This window comes from Ammospiza nelsoni, chromosome 3, assembly GCF_027579445.1.
Source record: "Ammospiza nelsoni isolate bAmmNel1 chromosome 3, bAmmNel1.pri, whole genome shotgun sequence".
In the NCBI taxonomy this organism is placed as follows: domain Eukaryota; kingdom Metazoa; phylum Chordata; class Aves; order Passeriformes; family Passerellidae; genus Ammospiza; species Ammospiza nelsoni.
This window is the reverse complement of record NC_080635.1, coordinates 53,869,017-53,890,795: the sequence shown is the minus strand read 5'-3', so window position 1 is coordinate 53,890,795 and position 21,779 is coordinate 53,869,017. Positions and strand designations below refer to the sequence as shown.

Sequence of the window (21,779 nt, the reverse complement as noted above, 5' to 3'; positions counted from 1 at the left end):
AGACCTGTTAGTTTGAGGGTATAGAATTTCGTCCTTCATATTTTGAATCACTGTTCTGATACTTTTCAAAGAAGTCAGAATACACAACCCATGGAACTGGCATAAATGTATCCCTCTCTACAAGGCAAGGGCAGTAAGAATGCTAGGCTCACAGAATACTCATGTGAGGCAGTGTGTGCTATTTGCAAGAGGGAGCTGGCAAAGAGATGTGATTTGTTTGGCCATAAAAAGATGTGTAGATATCCCTTTGCTTAATGGTAATTGTGTTTTCACTTGTAATTGTAAATGTTGTCTAATAAAAGATGGGGCTTTTGTGTTAAGGATATTATGTGTGGGGGTGGTTGGAGTCTGTTAGACATGTCTGGTGCTGTTAAAAAAATGTTTTTCTCTGAAGGAAAAAGGGAGACATCTAGTGACTTAGGACTCTAGCAGTTTAAGAAGGTTTTTCTATTTCTTGGTCTTCTAATATTTTATTTTAGGTTGGTTCCCGCCATTTAAGGCTCAACAGAGGTCTGGAAGCCAATGCACCTGCCTTTGACAGGTAAGTGTCATTCCACTTTGGCATCAACACAGCAGCTTGGCATGTATCCAAGGTTCCATAACTTTGTCTTCCTAGGAAATCTTGAGAAACCTCTCTCAGATGATGTGGCAAATCTTCCAGGTGTGGCAGATTATTAAACTGGTTTACTTAATTTAGTGACTTCTTTTGATGCTTTTTTTCCTTCTTGTTTTCAGTGGTAATTGAATTAATTTGGTCTTCTGGCTCATTTCTGTAAAAGTTTAGGAATACTGAGTGATATGCAAAAGAAGTGTTTATGCAAACCTTTGTGAGCCAACAGATGTGAGTTTACGCTTATGGTACACAGGATATGTGTGCTTTACCACTCTAACAGAAGTAGCTAAAGGGTAAACACTGTTTTCACTCCATTCTGCATTTGGTCTTTTCTTCATTGTTTTCCTCCTACACAGAAATAGCAATGCCTTATTCTGTGACCAGTGTTGTATGATGCTATTATGCTGATGCTTTCTATTTTATGCAAAGACTGGCTTGCAAACATTTTAAAACCATTAAGACTCTGTTTGTTTGTCAGCTAGAAACTGTAGAAAAAGACATGCATTAGCTTGATTCCTTTGGATGTGTGACTAGGAAATGCTATCCTATAAGGGTATATTTCTACTGATATCCATGGGAACAGTGCCTGAAAAGCACATGAAGAATTTGGTCTGTGGGAAATTTTCATCTTGTAAATGCAGGTCAAGTGATTAATTTCTCTTTTGGTTTGGTTTTGGCAGATCAGGTTGTATGTTGATTTTATGTAAGGCTTCTTTATTACCTCAACTGTTAGCACACAGGACATTATTGACTGTTAATGGTTTTTCTACACTGAAGACCCCAAACAGGGATTAGAATCTAAAGGGACTATACACCATAGCAGTTTCTGCTCCAGAGGTTCTTGGCCTGCATTCTCCAAGCTTTTAAGGATCTTAAATCCTACTGAATTCAATGGCCTTTGAGACCCTTGGTCTCATGGCCATCTGGTGATGTGATAACTTGCCCTGCCAGTGTCCCTGAAGCTTCGTCCATAAAGGTTTGCATTCCACAACAGAGATATTTCGTGCAAGAAAACAGTAACTTATTTAGCATCCTCATGTACTGCCCATGGAATTGAGAGTACCTCAGGAAGTAACAACCTTTTAGTCCTGACCCTAGTACAACTGGTGAATAGCTTTCTCCTAAAACTTGCACTATACCTTCTTTCCCTTGTGCCAGTAAGTTAGATGGACTTAGGGATCTCTCTTCTAACAGATCTGCAAAAGACAGTCCTTTGAAAATGGGCAAGAAAGAAGTGACTGCTATATGGAAAAGTACACTGGAATTTAACAACCTGCTACAGATTTACCAAGATATTAATTTGGCCTGTTACATTTAACCATGTGAGAAATGAATGGTAATCTTGTTAGATATTTTTTCATCCTCTGTCTCTCTCCAGAGAGACAGATTTCTGTGGAGAAATCCACAGAGAGCTTTGCTTACAGTATTCAAACAGGTGACTTGAGCTTCAGTAGTTCTAGGAAGCAACACTGCCAGAGAGGTAGGATCTTGATGCTGGTATCAGAAGGGTGCCAACTATATGGGATGAGTTGGCATACAGAGAACTGGTTGCAGAATCAAGAGTGCACCAGAAAATATATTTAGCTGTGTTTTCTGAAGGCAATGCTGATGACTTCTTTCGTTTCTCCCCTTCCATGGTTTTCTGTGTAACTTATTTCTGGTTAAAGGATTTAAAGAGTAATGCCAGAAGCTATATGCTTCCTGGTTTTTGCACACTTTGCCATTACACGATATTTTGCAGCATGTAATAACTTCTCAATTTTATGAGTTTATTTTTCTTGTCTGTTTCCATCCAGCTTCCTCTTAAGTACTACTACAGCGTTGTCTGTACATGATGGAAATCAACTTTAAGATCTGATTGTCTTGATGAACCAGCACAGCTTCTGCAGACCATGCATTCCAACTTGAAAAAGATATTTGAGGGGAGAATGGGTGTTTCAGCATCTGGCTTAAAGCTCTTGAGTCCCTAAATGTCAGGCTTTGAGATTTTAGTGACATAGACCAAAAAATGCAGCCCACTTTATACTTGTCCTATTTTGAGCTTTTCCTGCAGATTCTGAGCCAGACAACTTGGCTAAAAAGACCTTTGTTCTGAGCCAGTGCAGCAGTTCTTATGATTAGTCATCTTCCTGCTTGATTTGAGTTCAGAGTGAATGTCTCCATGTTGCAGTAGCTCAGAGATGTTTGAACCCTGTCACCTGTGACGTGTGTTTGGACCTCTCTGGCCTTGGCACTGGAGTTGTAGGCCCCATTGCTGCTGCTGACTCTTAGTAGTTTCAGCTCTGCAAGATGCCAGACAATTCCTTTTCAAGTGTAATACATTTTCCTCTCTTCTTGTCTTTCCTGTGTAGTTCCCAGGATAACAGCCAAGAGGTAGAACCATGAAGAGCAATGTCAAAGCTAACAGTGACATAAAAGATTTGGGACCTATTTTCTAAGACACTTCTTTCCTAAATTTCAGTACAGAATACCATATCTATTAATTGCGCACTTTCACCATTCTTACTTTAATAATTGTTTGCAAGGAAACTGAGAAAGATGTCTGTAGATGATATGGCAAAGACTTTCTGCTAGATGAAACAACCAGTGATCTCTACTTTGTATTTTGAAAATGGCAGTAGGCAAAATAACTTAGTTTTGTTTAGTACCTATTATGGTTGCTTTTGCTGTAGGCATATGATGCTTCTGAAAGAGCAGTATGGAAAACAAGTGATCGTTAACCTATTGGGAAGCAGAGGAGGAGAGGAGGTGCTCAACAGAGCTTTTAAGGTAAAAGCAATGATTTTCTTTTTAACCTCTGATTTCTCTTGAGCCTCCATGTTCTTCTGTTTTCCTTCTACCCCAGGAGGTGATGAATAGTATTTCTAAAGAAATTATGTTAACTCTTTACCACATGTTACCTACTGAGAATAGTGCTTCTTGGTTTCACGGCTTAGTTTCCAGCATGACCTCTCTGCTTACCTCTTCATACATTTGCTTACATTCTCTTAACCAACTTTAAAAGAAATTGCCTGAATGCTCCTAAGGATAGTTCACATTTGCAAAAGTGAGTCATAGCCAGCTTTGACATTGTATGCAGCCACCTATGCAGTCCCCTGGGATTGCCGGAGTGTCTGAGGGCTGGGTGAGCCTTGATCTCTGAGCACAGTGACTTAGCATCACTGAGCTGTCTTGCTCTGATTGTAATGGGAAATAGCTATCCAGCACTGTTTTGTTGGGAGTTGGCTGCCTGAGCACCAGAGGACAGTTTGGTATACAGAGAGAGATTTTCCTGGCCTCTAAGTGTCCCCAGGCACAACTAATACCTGAAAGCAAGGATGTCAGGCATTGTAGAACTAAAGCTATGCTGCTTTCTAGTGTGGTATTCTTTTTAAACTTAGTGTGAACTTAAAGCTGCTGATTGGCACTGAGTGGGATTTGCAGCAGTGCAATAGCTGCCTGAATCTGGCTGGGGGTTGATGGAAGTCGGCCTCCTTAGGTGCTTGTTGCTTTAGCAAACTGACTTAGATACTTCAGAAGTTATGTTCCTAAAACTAATGATAGGATGAGTTAAGTACACCCCTGTAGTAAGTGCCATGTATATTTCATTGGTAGAGAATGATACCAGCAGTTCTGAGCTGAATCATTCATTATGTGAAACTAAACAAAATAAAAATAGTGGTAAAATAATAGTCCCTGATTTCTTTCCCTCTCTGTTGCAATAGTGAATTTTAGAGGGAGTGTCAAGTTTGTTGTCAGTTTTTCTGTGTGACCATTTCCTCCTCCTGCAAAAGAGCTGGGAAGGACTATCTACTTCCCCAGCAGGAAATGATAAAGTTAAGGTCTCCCCTTGTACAGAATGTGGCCAAAGAAAGTAATTAATGACTAAAACTTGCCAGGCAGTGAGGAAGGCACAAGAGTGGAGTCTGGTCCTGGTTTCTGTTTTCAGCTGCTTACTGAATTTCTGCATGACATGGCTAAGACTCTGTAATCTTTTGGTTTCCATCTCCTTAAAATAATTTTGCTTGTTTGTTTTGCAAACCCTACTGAAATTTAAAGGTTAAAGATAACAAATTCTAAAATGCTGAAATAACTTACATGGATAAAAAATTACATTTGTTGATAATTTGATACTGATATTTTCTCAAACTCTCACATTCTTGAAGATCATGTTCTAGCCAATATCATCCAACCAGACATTAACTCAGAGACTGGGCATCCCTTGAATAAAGACCTTGCATTTGTTAATTTAATTTAAATAAATTTTAAATTGTTTTGTCTAAATTGTTAGTTTTTTGCCTATTTTAGAAATAAATAAACTCTGAAAATAACCTGTGAGCTCAAAGAATTTAGACTGACACCACTGAAAACCAAAGTTTTGTATTAATTCAGAATGATTCCTTGGTCATTTCTTTACCTTTTTGTTTTCAGAAATGAATGTTACGAAAGAATATAGAGTTAATTTGACTTTGATGATTTTAAAGGGCTTGAATTAAAAATAAAGTAATTCATAGGAGTGTGATTAAGTTTGCAAGCTTGTCTCCTGTCATTAGTTTCTCCATCTTTTTTTTGCTTTTATTTCTTTCTCTTCACTCTTGCTTCAGCCTTAGCAATTCTTATCAGCGTTGGTTCAAATGATTCTTGTAATTACTGCTGCTGGGCTCTCTTGATCAGAATGTCACAGTTACCACCATTCATTTATTTATTATGCATTTATTATGCATTATAAAGCATTTATTATGCATTACCTGAATCAGACCAGACCAAAAATCAATACTGTTCCCAGGATATGCTGTTCCTCCCACAAGCCTTCCCTATAACAGATGTAATTATGTTTACAGTAAAAGCAGGACTGTAGTGTAGAGTTGCAAGTACACTGACAATAATTCACCCTGCAGCAGTGGGTAAATGCCATCCTCAAGTGCATTACTAGTGCCAGCATCTGTCAGGGCAGATTGGGGTGTCAACAGTAACAGTCTAATGAAATACATTTTACAGGTCTCTTTCCAAGCACTGCCTTTAAATTTCTTTCTGCAGGAAAGGCTTAATGGCTTACTCAATACAATTATGCTGGTGTAACTGCTACATGTACACTTTTAATGTAATATCAGATTTGTTTTGTCCAGTGTGTGTCACAATGTAAGTGGAGAAAATCATCCATCTCTTGGCATGAGAATGTGCAGGAGGGAAGAGAATAGACAAAGGCTTGCACAGTTTGTGTTAATGTAATGGTTCTCTCTGCCTTTCCTGTGGAGAACAGGATGTATTACTGTTGCAGATACCTTAATGATGTAGATGTACTGTTGCAAATACCTTAATGAAATTTGTGGTGGTTACGGAAATGCATGTGAGGTCATTGAAACTGGAGATGAAGTACTTGAGGCTATTTGTGCCTCTTCTTTCACTTCTGCAGTTTACCACAAACACTTTCCTGGAGTGTAATTGCTTACTTACTTCCTCCCCCTGAGCCTGCCTAGAGCATTGCTAGTGCTGTCCTCACCTCATGCACAGAGGTAGCAGCAGCCCATTGCTGAAGGGCTGCCACCAGCCAAGGCACAATTCTAATGTATACTTTGCAGTTACAGTTTTCCTGCAGGAAAATTGGGTTCTAACAGTCAGGTTTACTTCTGTGAAGAAAACAAACAGGGAACATCAGTTGCTTTTTTCATGTCTGGTCTTTCAAAATTCCCTACGAGCTATGTGATTAACAGTCAAGGCTAATTAATGATAAAAGCTTGCTGATATCAATCCTTACACGTGACTTGAGCAGGATTTTTTTCCTTCATTCTCTTATCTAAACAGAAACTGCTATGGGCATCTTCCCATGCAGAAGACAGTCCCATGATAAACTTTGACTATAACCAATTTGCAAAAGGTGGGAAAACTGAGAAACTGGAAAATTTGCTAAGGCCTCAGCTGAAGTTGCACTGGGAAGACTTTGGAATCTTCACAAAGGGCGAGCATGTAAGTCCACGGTGAGTGTCTCTGCCCCTCTGTCCCAGTGTAGCTGGGCACTGCTTGTGCTGGCCTTCCCAGGTTTCTTGCTGTGTTTGGACCATGACCATAAATTGACCATCTTGAAATAAAATTTTGAGACAAAGTGTAGTCTTGGTGCTAAATTAATGATTTGGCTTAATTGCGTCTCCATGGTTTCAAATCTGCAAATTTACCAGTGCGTGGATTTGCTAATATAGTGCTGCAGATGTAATCAAGTAATTAGATGTGTTAATGGAATATATTGTGCACAGTGTGCTTGCACCGTCAATACGTGGGTGGGTGTATTCAGGCTGAACATTTGATGATCTTGTTCAATCAACTCATGATTAGATGTTATTTTAAAATATACCATTTTCTCCTCCCTCCTCTTTGGTTACCAAAGTCTGCAGACAGGTACTTTTCGAATGAATTGTTTGGACTGCGTGGATCGTTCTAATAGTGTACAGTCCTTCGTTGCACAGGAGGTGAGTGTGTCAGAGGACCTTCCATGGGATACTTGTAGTACATACATTGACTGTTCCATGGGAAAGACAGGAAAGAGGCTGTAAGTCTCAGTTATGCAGGTCAGTCTTGCCGCTCTATGGTACAGAATGGGGCTGGCTGGAATACTGAGGATAAAAAGCAAAAACACATTTGAAAACAATACTGGTTTCTTTTTTGTGTTTTTTTTCTCCTTCTGCACCTAATCCAGATACTGTTTGCTCAATTAGAGAGCCTTGATTTGAACTCTAAACCTATAATTGAGCGCTTTGTGGAATCCTACAAGGAGATGTGGACTCTCAATGGTCAAAATCTGAGCAGAGTATTTAGTGGCAGTCGTGCCCTTGAGGGGAAGAACAAGGTAAAGAAAAATGGCAAAACTCTTTATTTACAAGTAAAGAAAGATGTTCTATTTATTCTTCAGTGTCACTTGTATTCATAATTCCTGTCTGCTGTAGGTTGGGAAGCTCAAGGATGGTGCCCGCTCTGTGTCTCGTAGCATCCAGTCAAATTTCTTAGATACAGTGAAGCAGGAAGCCATTGAGCTGCTGCTCATGGGTGACTTCTACCGTGAGGAATATGCAGACAAAGGCAAGATGCTCATGGACCAGACTGCACTGCTGGGTAAAGCCAGTCTAAATGCTCCCCTTTATTCTTGCATCTGCTTTTAGCTGTCAGATATAAGCAATTGTACCCTCAATCAATATACAAGCTGCTGTTGCACAGATCTGTTGTTTAAAGCACTACTTTCAAATGACCATAGCACAACTCTTGTGCTTATTTCTCATATTTTGTTTTGAACTTTTGAATATGTTTTTCTGTTCTTTGATAGTGATAATCTCTGACAGTTGAGATCTGAGGTCCAATCTTAGAGCTGGACCAGAGGGAAGGATTTTAGGGCTGTATTCCCAGTCTGCCCTGAGTTTGTCTTGAAGAAGTCTCTTGAGCTCAGCCCTTTTATCTCCTTAGTTGTGTCCTTGCTCTTTGCACATGCTTTTAGCCATTTGGATCTTTAAAGGCACATCTCTGTTATTTTAGTTCATTTCCTGCTTTGTTCCAGGCCCCTAATAGTCCACAGCATAGACATATTTGTTTGAACCCATCTAGAATAAACTCAGCTCTCTCTGAGAAGATATTTGCATGCAAAATATAAAATAATTTCACCCACAACAAGTATTGGGTGGTCAGTTTATTCCAGAGAACCATTCAGCACCACTTTAGTCCTGGGCTTGTTCCCTGATGTTGACCACAAGGAAAATATAGATTACTTCTCTATGCCTGCCTGCAAGTTGGGTAGTTAATGATTAACTCTGCTTTATTTGTTTAGACAGCAGAAGTGCATTGCTAATTTTCTGTACTCAGCAAAATAAGTGAATATAGCAGGGTTTTTTTTTGAAGAGTTCTTGCCCAGCTAGAGAGGCATGGCAGTGCTAGATTTGTACTGATGTGAGACTGTGCTGCTCTCCATCTTTCCTTCCACATTCTAAACTTCTAAGGGCTTCAGTTTAAGTTGTAACTTATGACATGCTTGATTGCTTGTCCTGGTTTCAGGAATAGAGTTCATTGGCTTCCTCGTGTGTGGTACAATGTTGTGTTTTGGATTTGAGACTAATGTATGAGCAAGTGCTTGTGTGTTGTACTTGGTTGCCAGTTGGGTTTAAACCACAGGAGGCTGTTAACACACACTGAGGGTTTTAGTTGTTGCTATATAGTGTTTATACTAAGTCAAGGACTTTCCACTTCTCATGCTCTCCCATTCAGAAGGCTGGGAACGCTGCAAGAAGCTGGGAGGGGATGCAGCCAAGACAGGTGACTCCAAATGGCCAGAGGAATGTTCCATAGTAAATGATGCCATTCTTGGTATATGAATTGTGAGGGGGGGAAAGTTCCCCCTCCCCCTGAGGGCTGCTGCTTTGGAACTGGCTGGGCACTGTGCCACACTGGTTTTGTATATTCTAATTCTATTTTTATTTTCCCCTTTTCTGTCCCATTAAACTGTCTTTATCTCAGTCCATGTGTTTTCTCACTTTTACTCTTGGGATTCTCTTCCACCTTTTGCTGCAGGGGCAGGGAATGAGCTGGGATAAGTACTACTAAGCACTGGTTGCCCAGTGGGGTTAAACCATGACAGTCCTATAGACTAAACTGAAAAGATTATGAGAGATAAAAGAATTTTTGCTTATTACTTGAAAAAGTACAGAAAAATGTAAGCTGAAAGCCTGTGAGCAGCCATTCCCAAGCTTTCAAAGGGTGCCTGGTTTCTGGAAGAGAAATTGCTGACATAAACCCCAGTTATCTTGTAGCTACTGCCACTGCCATAGGAGTTATTCCCTACCTTTTGTATTGTTGCTGCTAGGGTAATGTTATTATTTCAGAGTGACTGTGCTGCTGCAGTGGGGATGGTTTCTGTCCTTTTACAGCACATTCTTCTTTTAAACACCATCTTTCTCTCTCCCCTTTTCTGTCAGTAACTCCAAGTATTTTGAAGGCCATGTCAGAGCGTCAGTTTGAATTCACAAGCTCCAAGCGCGTTCGTGTTGCCACGGGGACCTGGAATGTGAATGGGGGAAAGCAGTTTCGAAGCAACATCCTTGGCACCAGTGAGCTGACAGACTGGCTGCTGGACTCTCCCAAGCTCTCAGGAGTTTCAGAATTTCAGGGTAAGACTTCACAAAATGTGTAAGCAGTATTTGCTGGCATCTCTAGAGACAGTGAGTCAGGACACAAGATTTGACCAGCCTTTTAAAGGCAGTACATTTTGGAGGTCATTTTCTGTCAGTTCTCAGGGGTATATTCAGCTTCTCCATGCTTTTGCTGCCCTGCAGAAGTGGAATGGTGTGCGAGCTCCTGAAAGTCAGAGTTCTTTGAACACTTTGAAACAGTCCATGTGACTGTTTCAAACCTTCAGCAGGTCAGAATTCAGAGCTCTCTTTCATGCCATCCTGAGATGTATCTACCTATTCTGCACTCTGTATATAATTTTCTTCTTCCATATCTCTGTTCTTTGTTCTTTGTCGTAAGCAGGAGCTACGTGCTTAGGTGCCATCAGAGCATCTCGATCTGTCATCTGGAGCTAAACATATCTATGCAGTCTGGGCTGTGAGCTTGTTCTGGAAATGTTGCTATCAAAGCCTTCAGACAAAAAGATTTACTTTGTTGAAGGCAATATTTCCTTTCTTTAGCAGTATAGAGAACTCTTATGCTTGTGGCTTGATGAAATTGGCTGCTGAATTTCTTATTTATGGAACAAGGTCAGGTATTGCAATTGATTTACAGATTTTTTTATTAAGGTAAATGAGAAGGGAACATTCTGTCATTTAAAAATTGAGTGGTTGCAAAACCCATGCTTTTGTTGTTATAGTGGAACATTTCGTTTTCTGCAGGCATCACAGGTATAGTCCTGTACTTAACCTTGTAGCTCAGGAATACATTCCTCAAATCCTTGGCTCCCTTATACAAGTTGTCTCATTTGAACCCTTAGTTCCTGAGTGGTATGTGATTAGGTGCAGACCACTGTATTCTAAGCAGCCTAGGTAAGTGATTAGTCCCGCCTTTTTCAGAAACACTTCAGATGTGTTAGCACATGACTGTGCCCATAACACTAAAATTTGTTGAGAGCCTGTCATGTGTTAGCCTTGCCAGACTGTCCCCTGAGAGAAGCAGAGGAGCAGGCAGCTGTGGCATGGTAGGTCTGAGCAGCTTCTGGAAGAGAGCTGAGTTATGTGAAGGGGCAGGGCTAGGGTGCGACCATGCAAATGTCTGAATCCATGTTAATGCCAGTGCAGTGCCTACACAAATGGGCAAGTGTTCAAAGACAGATGTCCAAAATTATTAATGGGAAATACACGTGACAGTGCCTGTCTGGTTAAGCTAGTAAAGGAGGCTAGCTGTCATGCTAGTTTCACCCTTGTGTCTGCACAGAGTTGCTGCATATGCTGCTTTTTGTTTGTGATTTGAGTCAGATTTGATTTAGCTTCCTATGTTTGTCTATATTTAGATCTTCATGTTGAATTAAGTTACAGTCACTGTGGTCATATGACACTTTAAAAAAAATTTAAAACTCTTTAGGCAATGGACAGACCTAATGGGTCAACAGATTTGCTTCACACTATTTTATGACAGCATCTGATCTTTGATGTTTCCTCAGAGTAATATCCACAGAGCCAGGGAAATGGGGGTGGGGGTCATTGTGCTCTAGGGTGATCTAACCTTAAATATAAGTGATCTAAGAAGGACTTGGAAGAAAGAAGGCAAGAAGAAACTTCAGAAGCATCCTTAAACTAGATAAATTTGCTAAAGGCATTGAGATGGAGGTGACATACTGATGTCTAGACAATTAAGTTCAGTTACACAGGAATCTATGTCAGAAAGGAGGAGCACATTGGATAAAATGACAAGAGAGTAAGAGATGGTGACTAGTGAGGTGTTGTGGCTTTAGTGATGAGTGGGGTGTGGGAGAGAGGGCTTAACACTGCTACAGTATAATTTTCTGTTCTGAACTGCTTCCTGCAGGGGAGATGGAGACCAACTGGTGGGAGAAAAGCAGGAAAAAAATTCAGAGGAACTGCAGGGGATGTTTTATGAGATTAGATTAAAGGAGCTATGAATATGTATAGCTTGGCAGGGGATACACAAGATAGAAATACAGGAAGGATCTCTGACAGAAATTAGAATACAAATCATTAGAAGAAACAACAAAATTGTAATTCTGGCATGACTTTTCCTTCCTGCCAACAGATGATGATAACTGCCCTCCTGACATATTTGCAGTGGGATTTGAAGAGATGGTTGAATTAAGTGCAGGGAACATTGTGAATGCCAGGTACGTAAAAAACAAACAAACCACCAAACAGACAAAACCTACAAAAACCCCTAATCAACCAACCTAAAAAACCAACGAACCAAAAAAACCCCTTGCAACTGTAAAAAAACCCAACCCAATGAAACAAACAAAACCCCAACAAAAAGAACATAATCTTCCCCAAAGGAACTGGCCATGTTCATTTTTATGGTCACTGGGCTCACTCAGTTCTAAGTCTGTTGTTTGCAACCATAGCTGGAAATATGTTTTCCATTAAAAATGTCACTGGGATGATGTTGAAAGTGCTCAGTTTCCTAAGTCTCTTAATCTTTATGTTGTCAGAGAAGAATTCTGATGGTTGAGCTTGATCTAACACTTGTCCTTAAAGCTGTGTCTGATGTTGGAAAAATGTGCTTAATGACTACAAACATAATTGCCATTCATGTGGGAATTCTAAAATTGTCTAAAGATGTCTCTGTGGCTAATTGTATTTGTGAAAGTTGTAGAGAAGATGTTAAATGCAAAGCCTGAGGTTGGCATATCAGCATGTGCAGTAGGCCTTTGTGTTTACTGATCCTAGTGAATCTGAATGGAGGTGGAACCCTGAAGATCATGTTTCCAATGCTGATTCATTAGGCTGGCCACTTAGTTGTCTGTTTTGGGAATGACAAGTTACAGCAGTGCTTAGTGTGGCTGCTGGGCTAGTGGTATATCTGCATGGATATGTTGACTTTGGAGAAAAGAAAAAGTGAAGGTATATGCAGCTATTCACAAACCTTTGCTAGGAACAGCCAACAGCTGTGAGTAGCCAGTCGCCTTATAGTCACAGAAAAACTTAAAAGTCATGAGATTGATTTGGAAATTTGTTTTTATGGTTATGATTGCTGTAATCAGCTTCCAGTTATCCCCAGTGAATGGGTGTATCCAATGTCATTTGAGTGTGGGTGTTTCTAAGTGTATTAGACAAATCCCTCACACATCCAGAAGCAGGATAACTGTATTTGTGTGCTGTGCCTGGGCTCACTGACCCTGCTAACTCTAGGATGGCTTACAAGGAGGTATTATCAGTCTCTGCCATGCATTCTACAGCACTTCATGTTCTACAGCCTAATGGGATGTCTGTAAACCTAAGGCACAGTTAGTCTGTTCATTTTATTGACTGCATGTGGTTTGTTTTGATTCCATTAAATGATTTTATGTTTGTTCCAGTACAACGAATAGAAAAATGTGGGGAGAGCAGCTTCAGAAGGCTATTTCCAGGACTCATCGCTACATTCAGCTGACATCAGCACAGCTTGTTGGTGTTTGTCTTTTCATCTTTGTACGACCATATCATGTCCCCTTTATCAGGTAAAAAAAAAAGCCAAACCAAACAAACAACTACAGCAACAACAAAACAAAAAACCCAGCAAACCAAAACAAACAAGAAAACCCCACCCCAAAATAAAACTAATCTTACAACAACAACAAACCTCAAACCAACTAAACAAAAAAGCCCCAAAACTCACCCTGTGTCTTCAGTGACATCTGGTGTTGTAGCATGGCCAGAGAAAATGGGGTGGACTTGCTCATCTTGGTGGGAGTCATGCAAACCTGTGTTCTGGTCTCTGCTCAGCATGGAGAAGGGGCATGCCTCCAGACAGCAACAGGCTGGAGTCCATCTCCCTGGGTAGCACAAAGGCCAGGCAGCCTCAGTGCCTTCCTCCAGGTAGCTGCAAAGCCAGGCTTGCTCCAGGTGGGCAGTCAGGGTGGAGCACCTTGTTTGGGTGCAATCTTCCTGGGAAGGGAATGACCTGGACTAGTAAGTCCAAGAGCGTTTGATGCACTGAATGAAGTGCCTACCTCTGCCTGAAGGGCAGGTTTTACTTCTAGGCCTGTCCATGATTCCTTATGGAAACAGGGATAATTCTAGACCTAAAAAGAATGGGGGAAAGAGACGTGATTTTGGCCCTTGACATTTTATAGAGGTAAGAGAACCTGTGAAGTGTTTGTCTTTCCCAGATGACATGAGAACCAGAACTGTGTGCCAAGTCAGGAGAGTGCAGAGCTATGTATCCTCTGCTTACTGGCTCAGCTGTCCCTGGAGAGTGATCAAACTCCTCCTAGAAAATTACCCATGGGGATACTTGAATTAAAATGCCTTTGCTGTGGGCAAGAATTATGCAGGCTAAGTGTAAAAGAATGATGCAGGCTAAATGTAAATGGTTACTGGCTCAGCTGTCCCTGGAGAGTGATCAAACTCCTCCTAGAAAATTACCCATGGGGATACTTGAATTAAAATGCCTTTGCTGTGGGCAAGAATTATGCAGGCTAAGTGTAAAAGAATGATGCAGGCTAAATGTAAATGGTTAGGAAGTGAATAATTAGCCAAAACTATCTTTGGGCATCTGTCTGACCTTAAAGCCCTGAGATCCAAACACTCCTTTCTAGCCCCATAATAGGGCACTGATTGCCACTGCATTTTGTGATTAAAATATCAAAAGCTGCCTCTTTTTTCTCTGTGATCTCATATCTACTAAAAACCTCAGAAAAGAGCATGTGCAGCATCAGGGGCTGTAGGCCAGACAGAGCAATACAATGCAGGTAACTCTGATGGTTTTGTGTTGTTGCTTTCCAGTAATCTTGCTTCAAAATTATTAAAAAATTTTTTTTTTTGCTGCTGCTGCTGCTATGAAGCAGTCCAGAGGAGAAGTGTTTCTCTCAGTTTGTGACTTTTCACCTGGCTTAAAAAAATTTGAGTAATCCAGTAGGAAATTCGTGGTTTAAATGGAAATCAGAAGCAGAACATCACAGTGGTTCTGTTGCAGTTGTCAAACTGCTGGAAATTGGATGTAGCCCTTTGAAACTCAAGAGAAAAAGGGAAGTTGATTTTACTGACCAAGTTTCATTATTTAATGCAAATGTGCTGCTATGTGAGTATAATCAAATCTAACCTGTATGCTTGCATATTTTTCCCATGTCTAGAAGAGGAAAGGAAAAATGATCAGAAGTGCAAAAAAATGCTTCTGTGCTTACAGAGATTGAAGAGATTTAGACAGAAGACAGAGAATAGAGAAATAATGAGACAATAGCTGGTTTATACATCAGTGAAATGATTGATGAAGTACAAGCAGCTGAATTTACAGTGGGTTATTTCAGCATAACCTTTGCCATGAATGAAAATCAGTTGAATACCAGCCAGGAGATGGGTAGGCAGGCAGCAGGAAGGGAGAACTTTGGAGTGAAAAGAATGAACACCGTGCTTCTGTAGGAGTGCTTAAAACCCATTGTTTCATAGAAAACTTTGATGTTCCTCCTTTGCCTCCCTGAGGGTGTCTTCTGGTGGTGTCCTGCTGTCAGGAAAAGACAGGAAATTAAAGATAGAGAAAAAAGGTACAAAAGATGGGGGAGGAAGAGAGAGGAAAATGAAAGGGGTGGGAAAAGGAGACCTGTAACATCTTGCATCATTTACATCACGAATTTCTGAGAATAACTCAAATAAGGCTTAGCAGTTTTCTGCACATCCCTTTTTAACATCAGTAATATTCTTGTCAGATCTGCTTGATGTTTTCTCTGGAAAGTAAAATTTTCTCACTGGGAAAGGCATGCACTGTACTAGGGTTGGCTAAAACAATGATCTCACCATTTACTTATCTGATCAGACAGCCATGCTTTGTTCTTGGAGTAGCCTAGCTATTTGGGAGAAATTTCCCTGAGAGCAGGTGGTCTGCTTTATCAAATTATCTTTCTGTAGTGAAGTGTGTGCTAATCATCACATTGAAATACTAAGTGATTAGCAACATGGAGACCTTAAGCAATTTGTCATCAGTACAGAACTCATTTGAGAAGTTACATATAAATAGTTGTATCCAATAATCTCTGATTTTATCACATCTGATTTAATGAAGTATGGGTTATGATCTGCTGCTCTTTAATTAAATGGAAAATCCATCATGAATTGTGAAGTTGGGTTTCGACACGTATGAACAGTAAATTGTTAACTGTCTGAAAAGCATGTTCCCATATGTTCAAAAGTAAAAGGAAGCATAATAGTAAATTTAGTTATTGTCAATATTTTAAGGATCATGGTAGAGGGAAACTTGAAAAGTATATTCTATAGAAATTCCCAGTATTTTAGAAATTAGGTCGTGCTGGTCTGTTTGGAAGGGATGAGAAAAGAAGAAAATATTTTCAAATAGTTTTCTGTAGTATTGTATTAAACTTAATTTGAAATATAAGTACATGAACATCAAGAAACTAAAAGATGTGCCTAAAAGCAGCAAGCTTTCTAGAGGGGAAAAGACATGGCATTGTAAACTGGCTTTTCCCTTTATATTGCAGTCAAAGTTAATTGAATGTTTGTCCCTGAAGCCCTTTACTCTGTTCCTTTTCTATTTTTTTTTAATGCAGGGATGTAGCAATAGACACCGTGAAGACAGGAATGGGAGGAAAAGCTGGGAATAAAGGGGCAGTGAGCATTCGTTTTCAGTTTTACAGCACCAGTTTCTGCTTTATATGCAGTCACTTGACTGCTGGGCAGACTCAGGTGAAAGAGAGGAATGAAGATTATAAAGAAATCACACAGAAACTCAGCTTCCCAATGGTAAGTGTAGATGTATGTGTGCTAAAAGTATTGGAGATAAAGATGGTATCTTTACATCATGAAAGCTGGTCTCAGGCTGTCTTTGATACAGATCATCAAAGAAGGCATCTCAGTACCATGAAAGAAAATGTTAGTAAATAAATAAATAAATAGGGAAGCATGTTTCACAGAAGAGTAGGTACTACCCAATGTGGCACTTGCTTTACAAAAGTACTAATCCTTTCAAAAACCAGAGTTGCTCCAGTGCTTGAAAAGTGCTTTGAGCAGTTAAGCTCTAGATGACCGATGTTGGAGCTGGAGAGCGATATTGATAGCTCTTGCTGGCTCTAGTGAGTGAGAATTCCTGAAAGACCATCCATGCCATTCAGTGCAGCAGTGCCTTGGCTGCTTCTGGTTGGGTATGATGGATCAGTTCTTGGGCACTGGCATGGTACCCTCTGTTCCCTTCCTTTCGTCCTCCTGAATGTGTCACTCTCAAGGAACTGCTGGCTTCTCTAAGAGCATGGCAATAGGCACCACTGGTCTGCATTAATAACTTTTCCCCTAAATTGTGTCAGATCAGTCACCCATGGGATTTGGTGGCAGGGCTCCTTTGCTGCCCTTAATGTTGACTGCTTTAATTTCCACAATGCCTTCTTTCTTGGGCCTCTCTGTAAAGGCCTAAGCCAGGACGGGATTGGTTGAGCTTGTGTATTCTGGTTAGTCAGCAAAAAATGGCATTTAGTTTGCAAAGCATAAAATTTTACCTTCCTGTTGTTTGTAAGGTTTAGAGGCTTGGCACATGCAGCATATCAATCAGTTGGTTTATGTCGGAGCTAATAGTGACAGACTGGACGTCCTGCAAAGAGGATCTGTTCCAAATGGCCGTAAAGTTGTGCTTATGGGAGTTTTTTCTTCTAACTCGTTAACTATTTGGTGTCCTTTACACTTAGAGCAGCTGAAGGTACCTTGTGTGTATAATGCATATAAAGAGTGCCCTCTAGTGCTGTGACAGCTACAGCCTGGAACGTTTCCCCTATGAATCTCTGGTGTTTGGAGGCTTATTGCTGTGCTGGGAAGGAAGAAAAAAAAAAAAAAAAGACTGGTTAGAGGATAGGATGCTAAATTTAGAACTGGAGTGAATTTTCATTGACGTTTGATTTCAATACCTTTACAAAACTGTGACGTGCACGTAAGATCAAATTTGGAGGTTGTTCTTACTCAGGAGCTTGTTGCTAAATTTGCCTTGGTACCAGAAACACATTTTGTGTTATATTTAGAATATGCAAATATATGCATGTGAAATGTGTTAGGGAAACAAACATATTTTGAATATTCATGAGAGACAAATTGTGAATATAAAGCTAGGATCCAGCTTAGACATACCTTCAGGAAAGAGGGGTCAGAGTCTGACATTATTGTTTACAAAATTCAGCTCAGTGGGGTGCCAAAGCCAGAGAAGGAACCATTCTATTTTAGCACAAAATTAATTTTGACAAATAAATTGTGACAAGTAGGTCCAGTATTTAGTAAGTCAGATGAGTGCTACATTTCAGTGCATTTTAAAGGTGTTTTCATGAATATGATTTAACATTAACAGTATTCTGTACCTCAAAACTAGGGGCAGAACATGTTCTCCCATGACTATGTCTTCTGGTGTGGTGATTTTAACTATCGCATTGATCTAACGTATGAAGAAGTCTTTTATTTTCTCAAACGTCAAGACTGGAAGACACTTCTGGAATTTGATCAACTACAGCAGCAAAAATCCAGTGGAAAAGTAAGGCAGTGTGTCTCATTTTCTTGAATAACTGCATGTTGGCTGGGTCTTTCTTATTCCTTGAGAGAGTAAAGAGGTTGCATTTCAGACCCTTGTTTGTAGCACTTGAATGCAGCAATTGGTTTAAAAATCAGAGCATTGTGGGGAAGTTGATACATCACAGTAGCACCTTTCTCATCTGTAACTTAAAGAGATGTTCTTTATTTAATTAGATTTTTAAAGACTTCCATGAAGGGACTATTAATTTTGGACCAACATATAAATACGACGTTGGCTCGGAGGCTTATGATACAAGCGATAAGTGCAGAACCCCGGCATGGACTGACAGAGTGCTTTGGTGGAGAAAGAAACTGCCCTTTGAAAAAACAGGTGTGTAGAATCCTTCTTTATCTGAAAGTTGTGTTAGAATAGAAAGTTGTGTTTAATGGGTTCACCTAGAACCCATTAAAGGGGGCTTAATCTACTGAATGGTGCTTTACTCATGCAGATGTTCTTTCAGCTTCACTGGATTAAGTGCCAGAGATAGAGAAGGCCCTTTTTTCTTGAGGGTGTGTGAACAAAGGCTTTATGCTGCAGGTGCTGGGAGCTCACTAAGGAACTGAAAACAGCCCAGCTGTAGTAGTACAGAAATAATTCTGTTGTTTTTCAACAGAATCATTAGTCCACATGAAGTTTCTGTGTTATAATGGCTAGATAGTTAAAACTGCACTTCTCAGTAGATGTAGAAACAGTTTTCCATAATTTCTTCTGTACTGGTAATTCTTAGGAGTATTTCTGCTAGTTTATAGAATTGAGGAGGTTTCATTCATTAGTCCTTATAAAGTACTTTGAATTCGTGAGTGGCCGACACAACAGAAAGGCCATTTTCACTTGTTATTCAAAAGTTGCAGTTAAGAAATAAAAAGTATTTCTTTGCATATCAAGAGATAGTTCGCATAATCATTCTTTTAGTCTGCAGGAATATCTATCCCCCAGTGTTTCTAAAATTTGAATAAATTCATATTAGGAGTGTAATTGCTGGAGAGTTAATTTGATCTGTGCCTGCAGATGTGGTTTTTCACATGCCTGGAAATTTCTGCTTGGAATCTAAGTCATACCATGACTATGTTAAGTGTAAAAACTACAAAGCAAAACTGGGGCAGTGAAAGAGTGCATGTCATCATGATGCAGTTATTCCCTCTTATCGAAGGAATGAAAAATTAAAATGAGGAGCCTAAACCATTGATAGAGATGCAGTCCAGGGAAGAAAAGCTGTATGAGATATAATAAGGAAGTTAAAATAGCCCTCTTGTATAGGTCTGCCCCAGCTGGCTCACATGGGTCCATAACTGACTGGTACATTCCCAGCCCTGCACAGCTTTCTTAGTCTGCTGCCAGAGTTCCTCTCCTTTAGTGCTGGTGGCAAGGCTCTTCTGCCTCTCAGCTCTTATTGTGTTGCATCTTGTTGTTGCCATAGGCTAAATGACTGCTTGCTTTATGAGAAGAAAGTGTAGCCCCAGTGTGAGTGACTAGGACAAAATGCCATATTCCATATTAACTCATTTTCAGCTTCACAGGAAAGAGGGACAGAGTTATCCATTCAGTCAAACAGTGACCCAAAAACTTCCTTGTTACTAACAACAATAGAATACCTCACTCTAGTGTCATGTCTGGAGCACTTTCTGTACCTTAAGGGTTGCAATGGAATAATTTGGAGGTTGGATTTTTGTGGGTTTGGTTTCTCATATCTCTTGTATATTATTCCTCCAATCCCTGTCTAGTACTCAGATTTACAAAATAGTTTCCAAGTGCAATGTCTGGTTTTATGCTCAGTGTTGAAGTAGGAGGTAAAATACTAATGTGACTCTATCAACCCTCGTTGTACAGATAATTAATTGGGTGACATTCTGGTCAACAATTTTGCAGGTGTCTTACTCTACTGATCAGCTGTCTCAGTTTCACTCCCAGTCCTTTCTCTTTTTTTTTCTTTCTAGTCCCTAATTTGTAAATCTTGTAGGATACAAGCTCTTCTTTGAATGATATATATGCAAGAATTAAAGAACCCCCACTGCCACTAGTAGGGTCCATGGAGAGCTTCCTAATAAAATAGCGTTTAACTGCTACTAAAACTCGATTTGAGTGAGTTTTAAATTATGTTTTGTGCTGCATAGCTGGAGAGATCAATCTTCTGGACAGTGATCTGAGTGCTGATACTAAAGTCAGGCATACCTGGACTCCTGGAGCCTTGATGTACTATGGGAGAGCAGAGCTGCAAGCATCCGACCACAGGTAACTAAATAATCAGAGAGAGTTTAAAATGTGCCAGGTTAAAATATGTCATGCTAAATTACACCTTCAGATCAAGGGACTAAGTCTGATTAAAACAGGAATTACACCTTTATTCCATGTCCAGTATCTGCTTCATGGGTCTTTTCCTCTCATGGTGAGTTCTATACTCGAGTGGCAAGTATCTAAAGTCATGTATTTATTTTTCCTGCATGGTGATTGCAGCTAGGGTTGGATAAGTTGCAGCAAGAGGTATAGAAAACAGAGCTTTCTGTTATTTGGTTTGAAAAGCTCTGTTACCTAAGGAAGCTGCTCTGATGGATTTCCACTCAGCTTGTTGCAGGAGAGGAGGAGGTTGGGACTGTGTGGCCTGAAGAGGTGTAAGCCAGGCCACACAGGGACAAGTTTGGCCTCTTCACTCAAGTACTCAAGTGTGGGGCTTCTGTGCCTCCTTTAAAATGGGAAAAGGTAGAAAAATCAAAGGCCAGTGTTTCTGGTTGATCTATATAATTGACTTTTCTTTAGGGATGTGAATGACCTATTTTTGATAACATTGTTCTCCACTTCTGAGAAAAAAATTCTGAGATAAATACACTTTAAAAGGTCCCTTATATTCAGAATATTTCCCTCACCCCTTGCACGCTTTGTGGAAATGCTTCAATATTGCTCCTCCTAGCAATGCTCAGTGACCCCCAGTAGCTGTCTGGGTGCTTCTGGTGGTGCTCTTGCATGCCAGGACTGTTCTGTGTTCCTCTAGCAGTGAAGGAACATGCCTCTTGCAATCAATTTCTCTGTGTCAAGGCTCTGACATTGCTATGTTCTGCAAAGCGCAGCGGAGCTGCTGCTCTTATTATGTAGGACCCTGAGGATGGGATCTGTGAAACATGCCTGTTATACATGCTTTTCTATTTCAGCAAACTTGACTCCAAAAGCTGCTTTTTAATTACAGTCAGCAGCTTTACTTTCCCAAGGTTTGTGCTAGAAAAAGGGCATAGCTGTATCTTTGTGACATATGGAAATGCATTATGATTCACAATGCTTATGGAAATAGTTAATGCTTCCTATACATTTTCCCCCTCTGTTATCCCTTTCTAGCCCTGCTGTTGTTGCTTTCATGTGTTCTGGTAATGTGTATTCAAGAGCCAGGACTATTGCAAGTAGAAGGCAGCAATTTTGACGCAGTTGTAAGAGCAGCTGTCCTAGTCACTGATCTGTGTGTATATGCAGGTGAAAATCTGAGAGTGTGGATTGCACCCACTGAGATGAGATGAGTTCTACTCTTTCAGCCAGCTCTCTCAATTTT

At 40.2% G+C, this 21,779-nt stretch overlaps 1 protein-coding gene across 1 annotated transcript in view; it reads left to right on the top strand.

Annotated features, from left to right (window-relative positions):
• Positions 1–21,779, top strand: part of SYNJ2 (synaptojanin 2) — a 65,666-nt gene that overhangs the window by 30,918 nt on the left and 12,969 nt on the right. Inside the window, exons 6-18 of the mRNA XM_059467445.1 lie at positions 480–541; positions 3,286–3,382; positions 6,395–6,567; positions 6,972–7,053; positions 7,281–7,430; positions 7,528–7,693; positions 9,538–9,729; positions 11,807–11,891; positions 13,080–13,220; positions 16,260–16,452; positions 18,053–18,211; positions 18,424–18,580; positions 20,362–20,479. Of these exons, the coding sequence (XP_059323428.1) occupies positions 480–541; positions 3,286–3,382; positions 6,395–6,567; positions 6,972–7,053; positions 7,281–7,430; positions 7,528–7,693; positions 9,538–9,729; positions 11,807–11,891; positions 13,080–13,220; positions 16,260–16,452; positions 18,053–18,211; positions 18,424–18,580; positions 20,362–20,479 (1,775 nt within the window). The remainder of the gene's footprint in view (positions 1–479; positions 542–3,285; positions 3,383–6,394; positions 6,568–6,971; positions 7,054–7,280; positions 7,431–7,527; positions 7,694–9,537; positions 9,730–11,806; positions 11,892–13,079; positions 13,221–16,259; positions 16,453–18,052; positions 18,212–18,423; positions 18,581–20,361; positions 20,480–21,779) is intronic.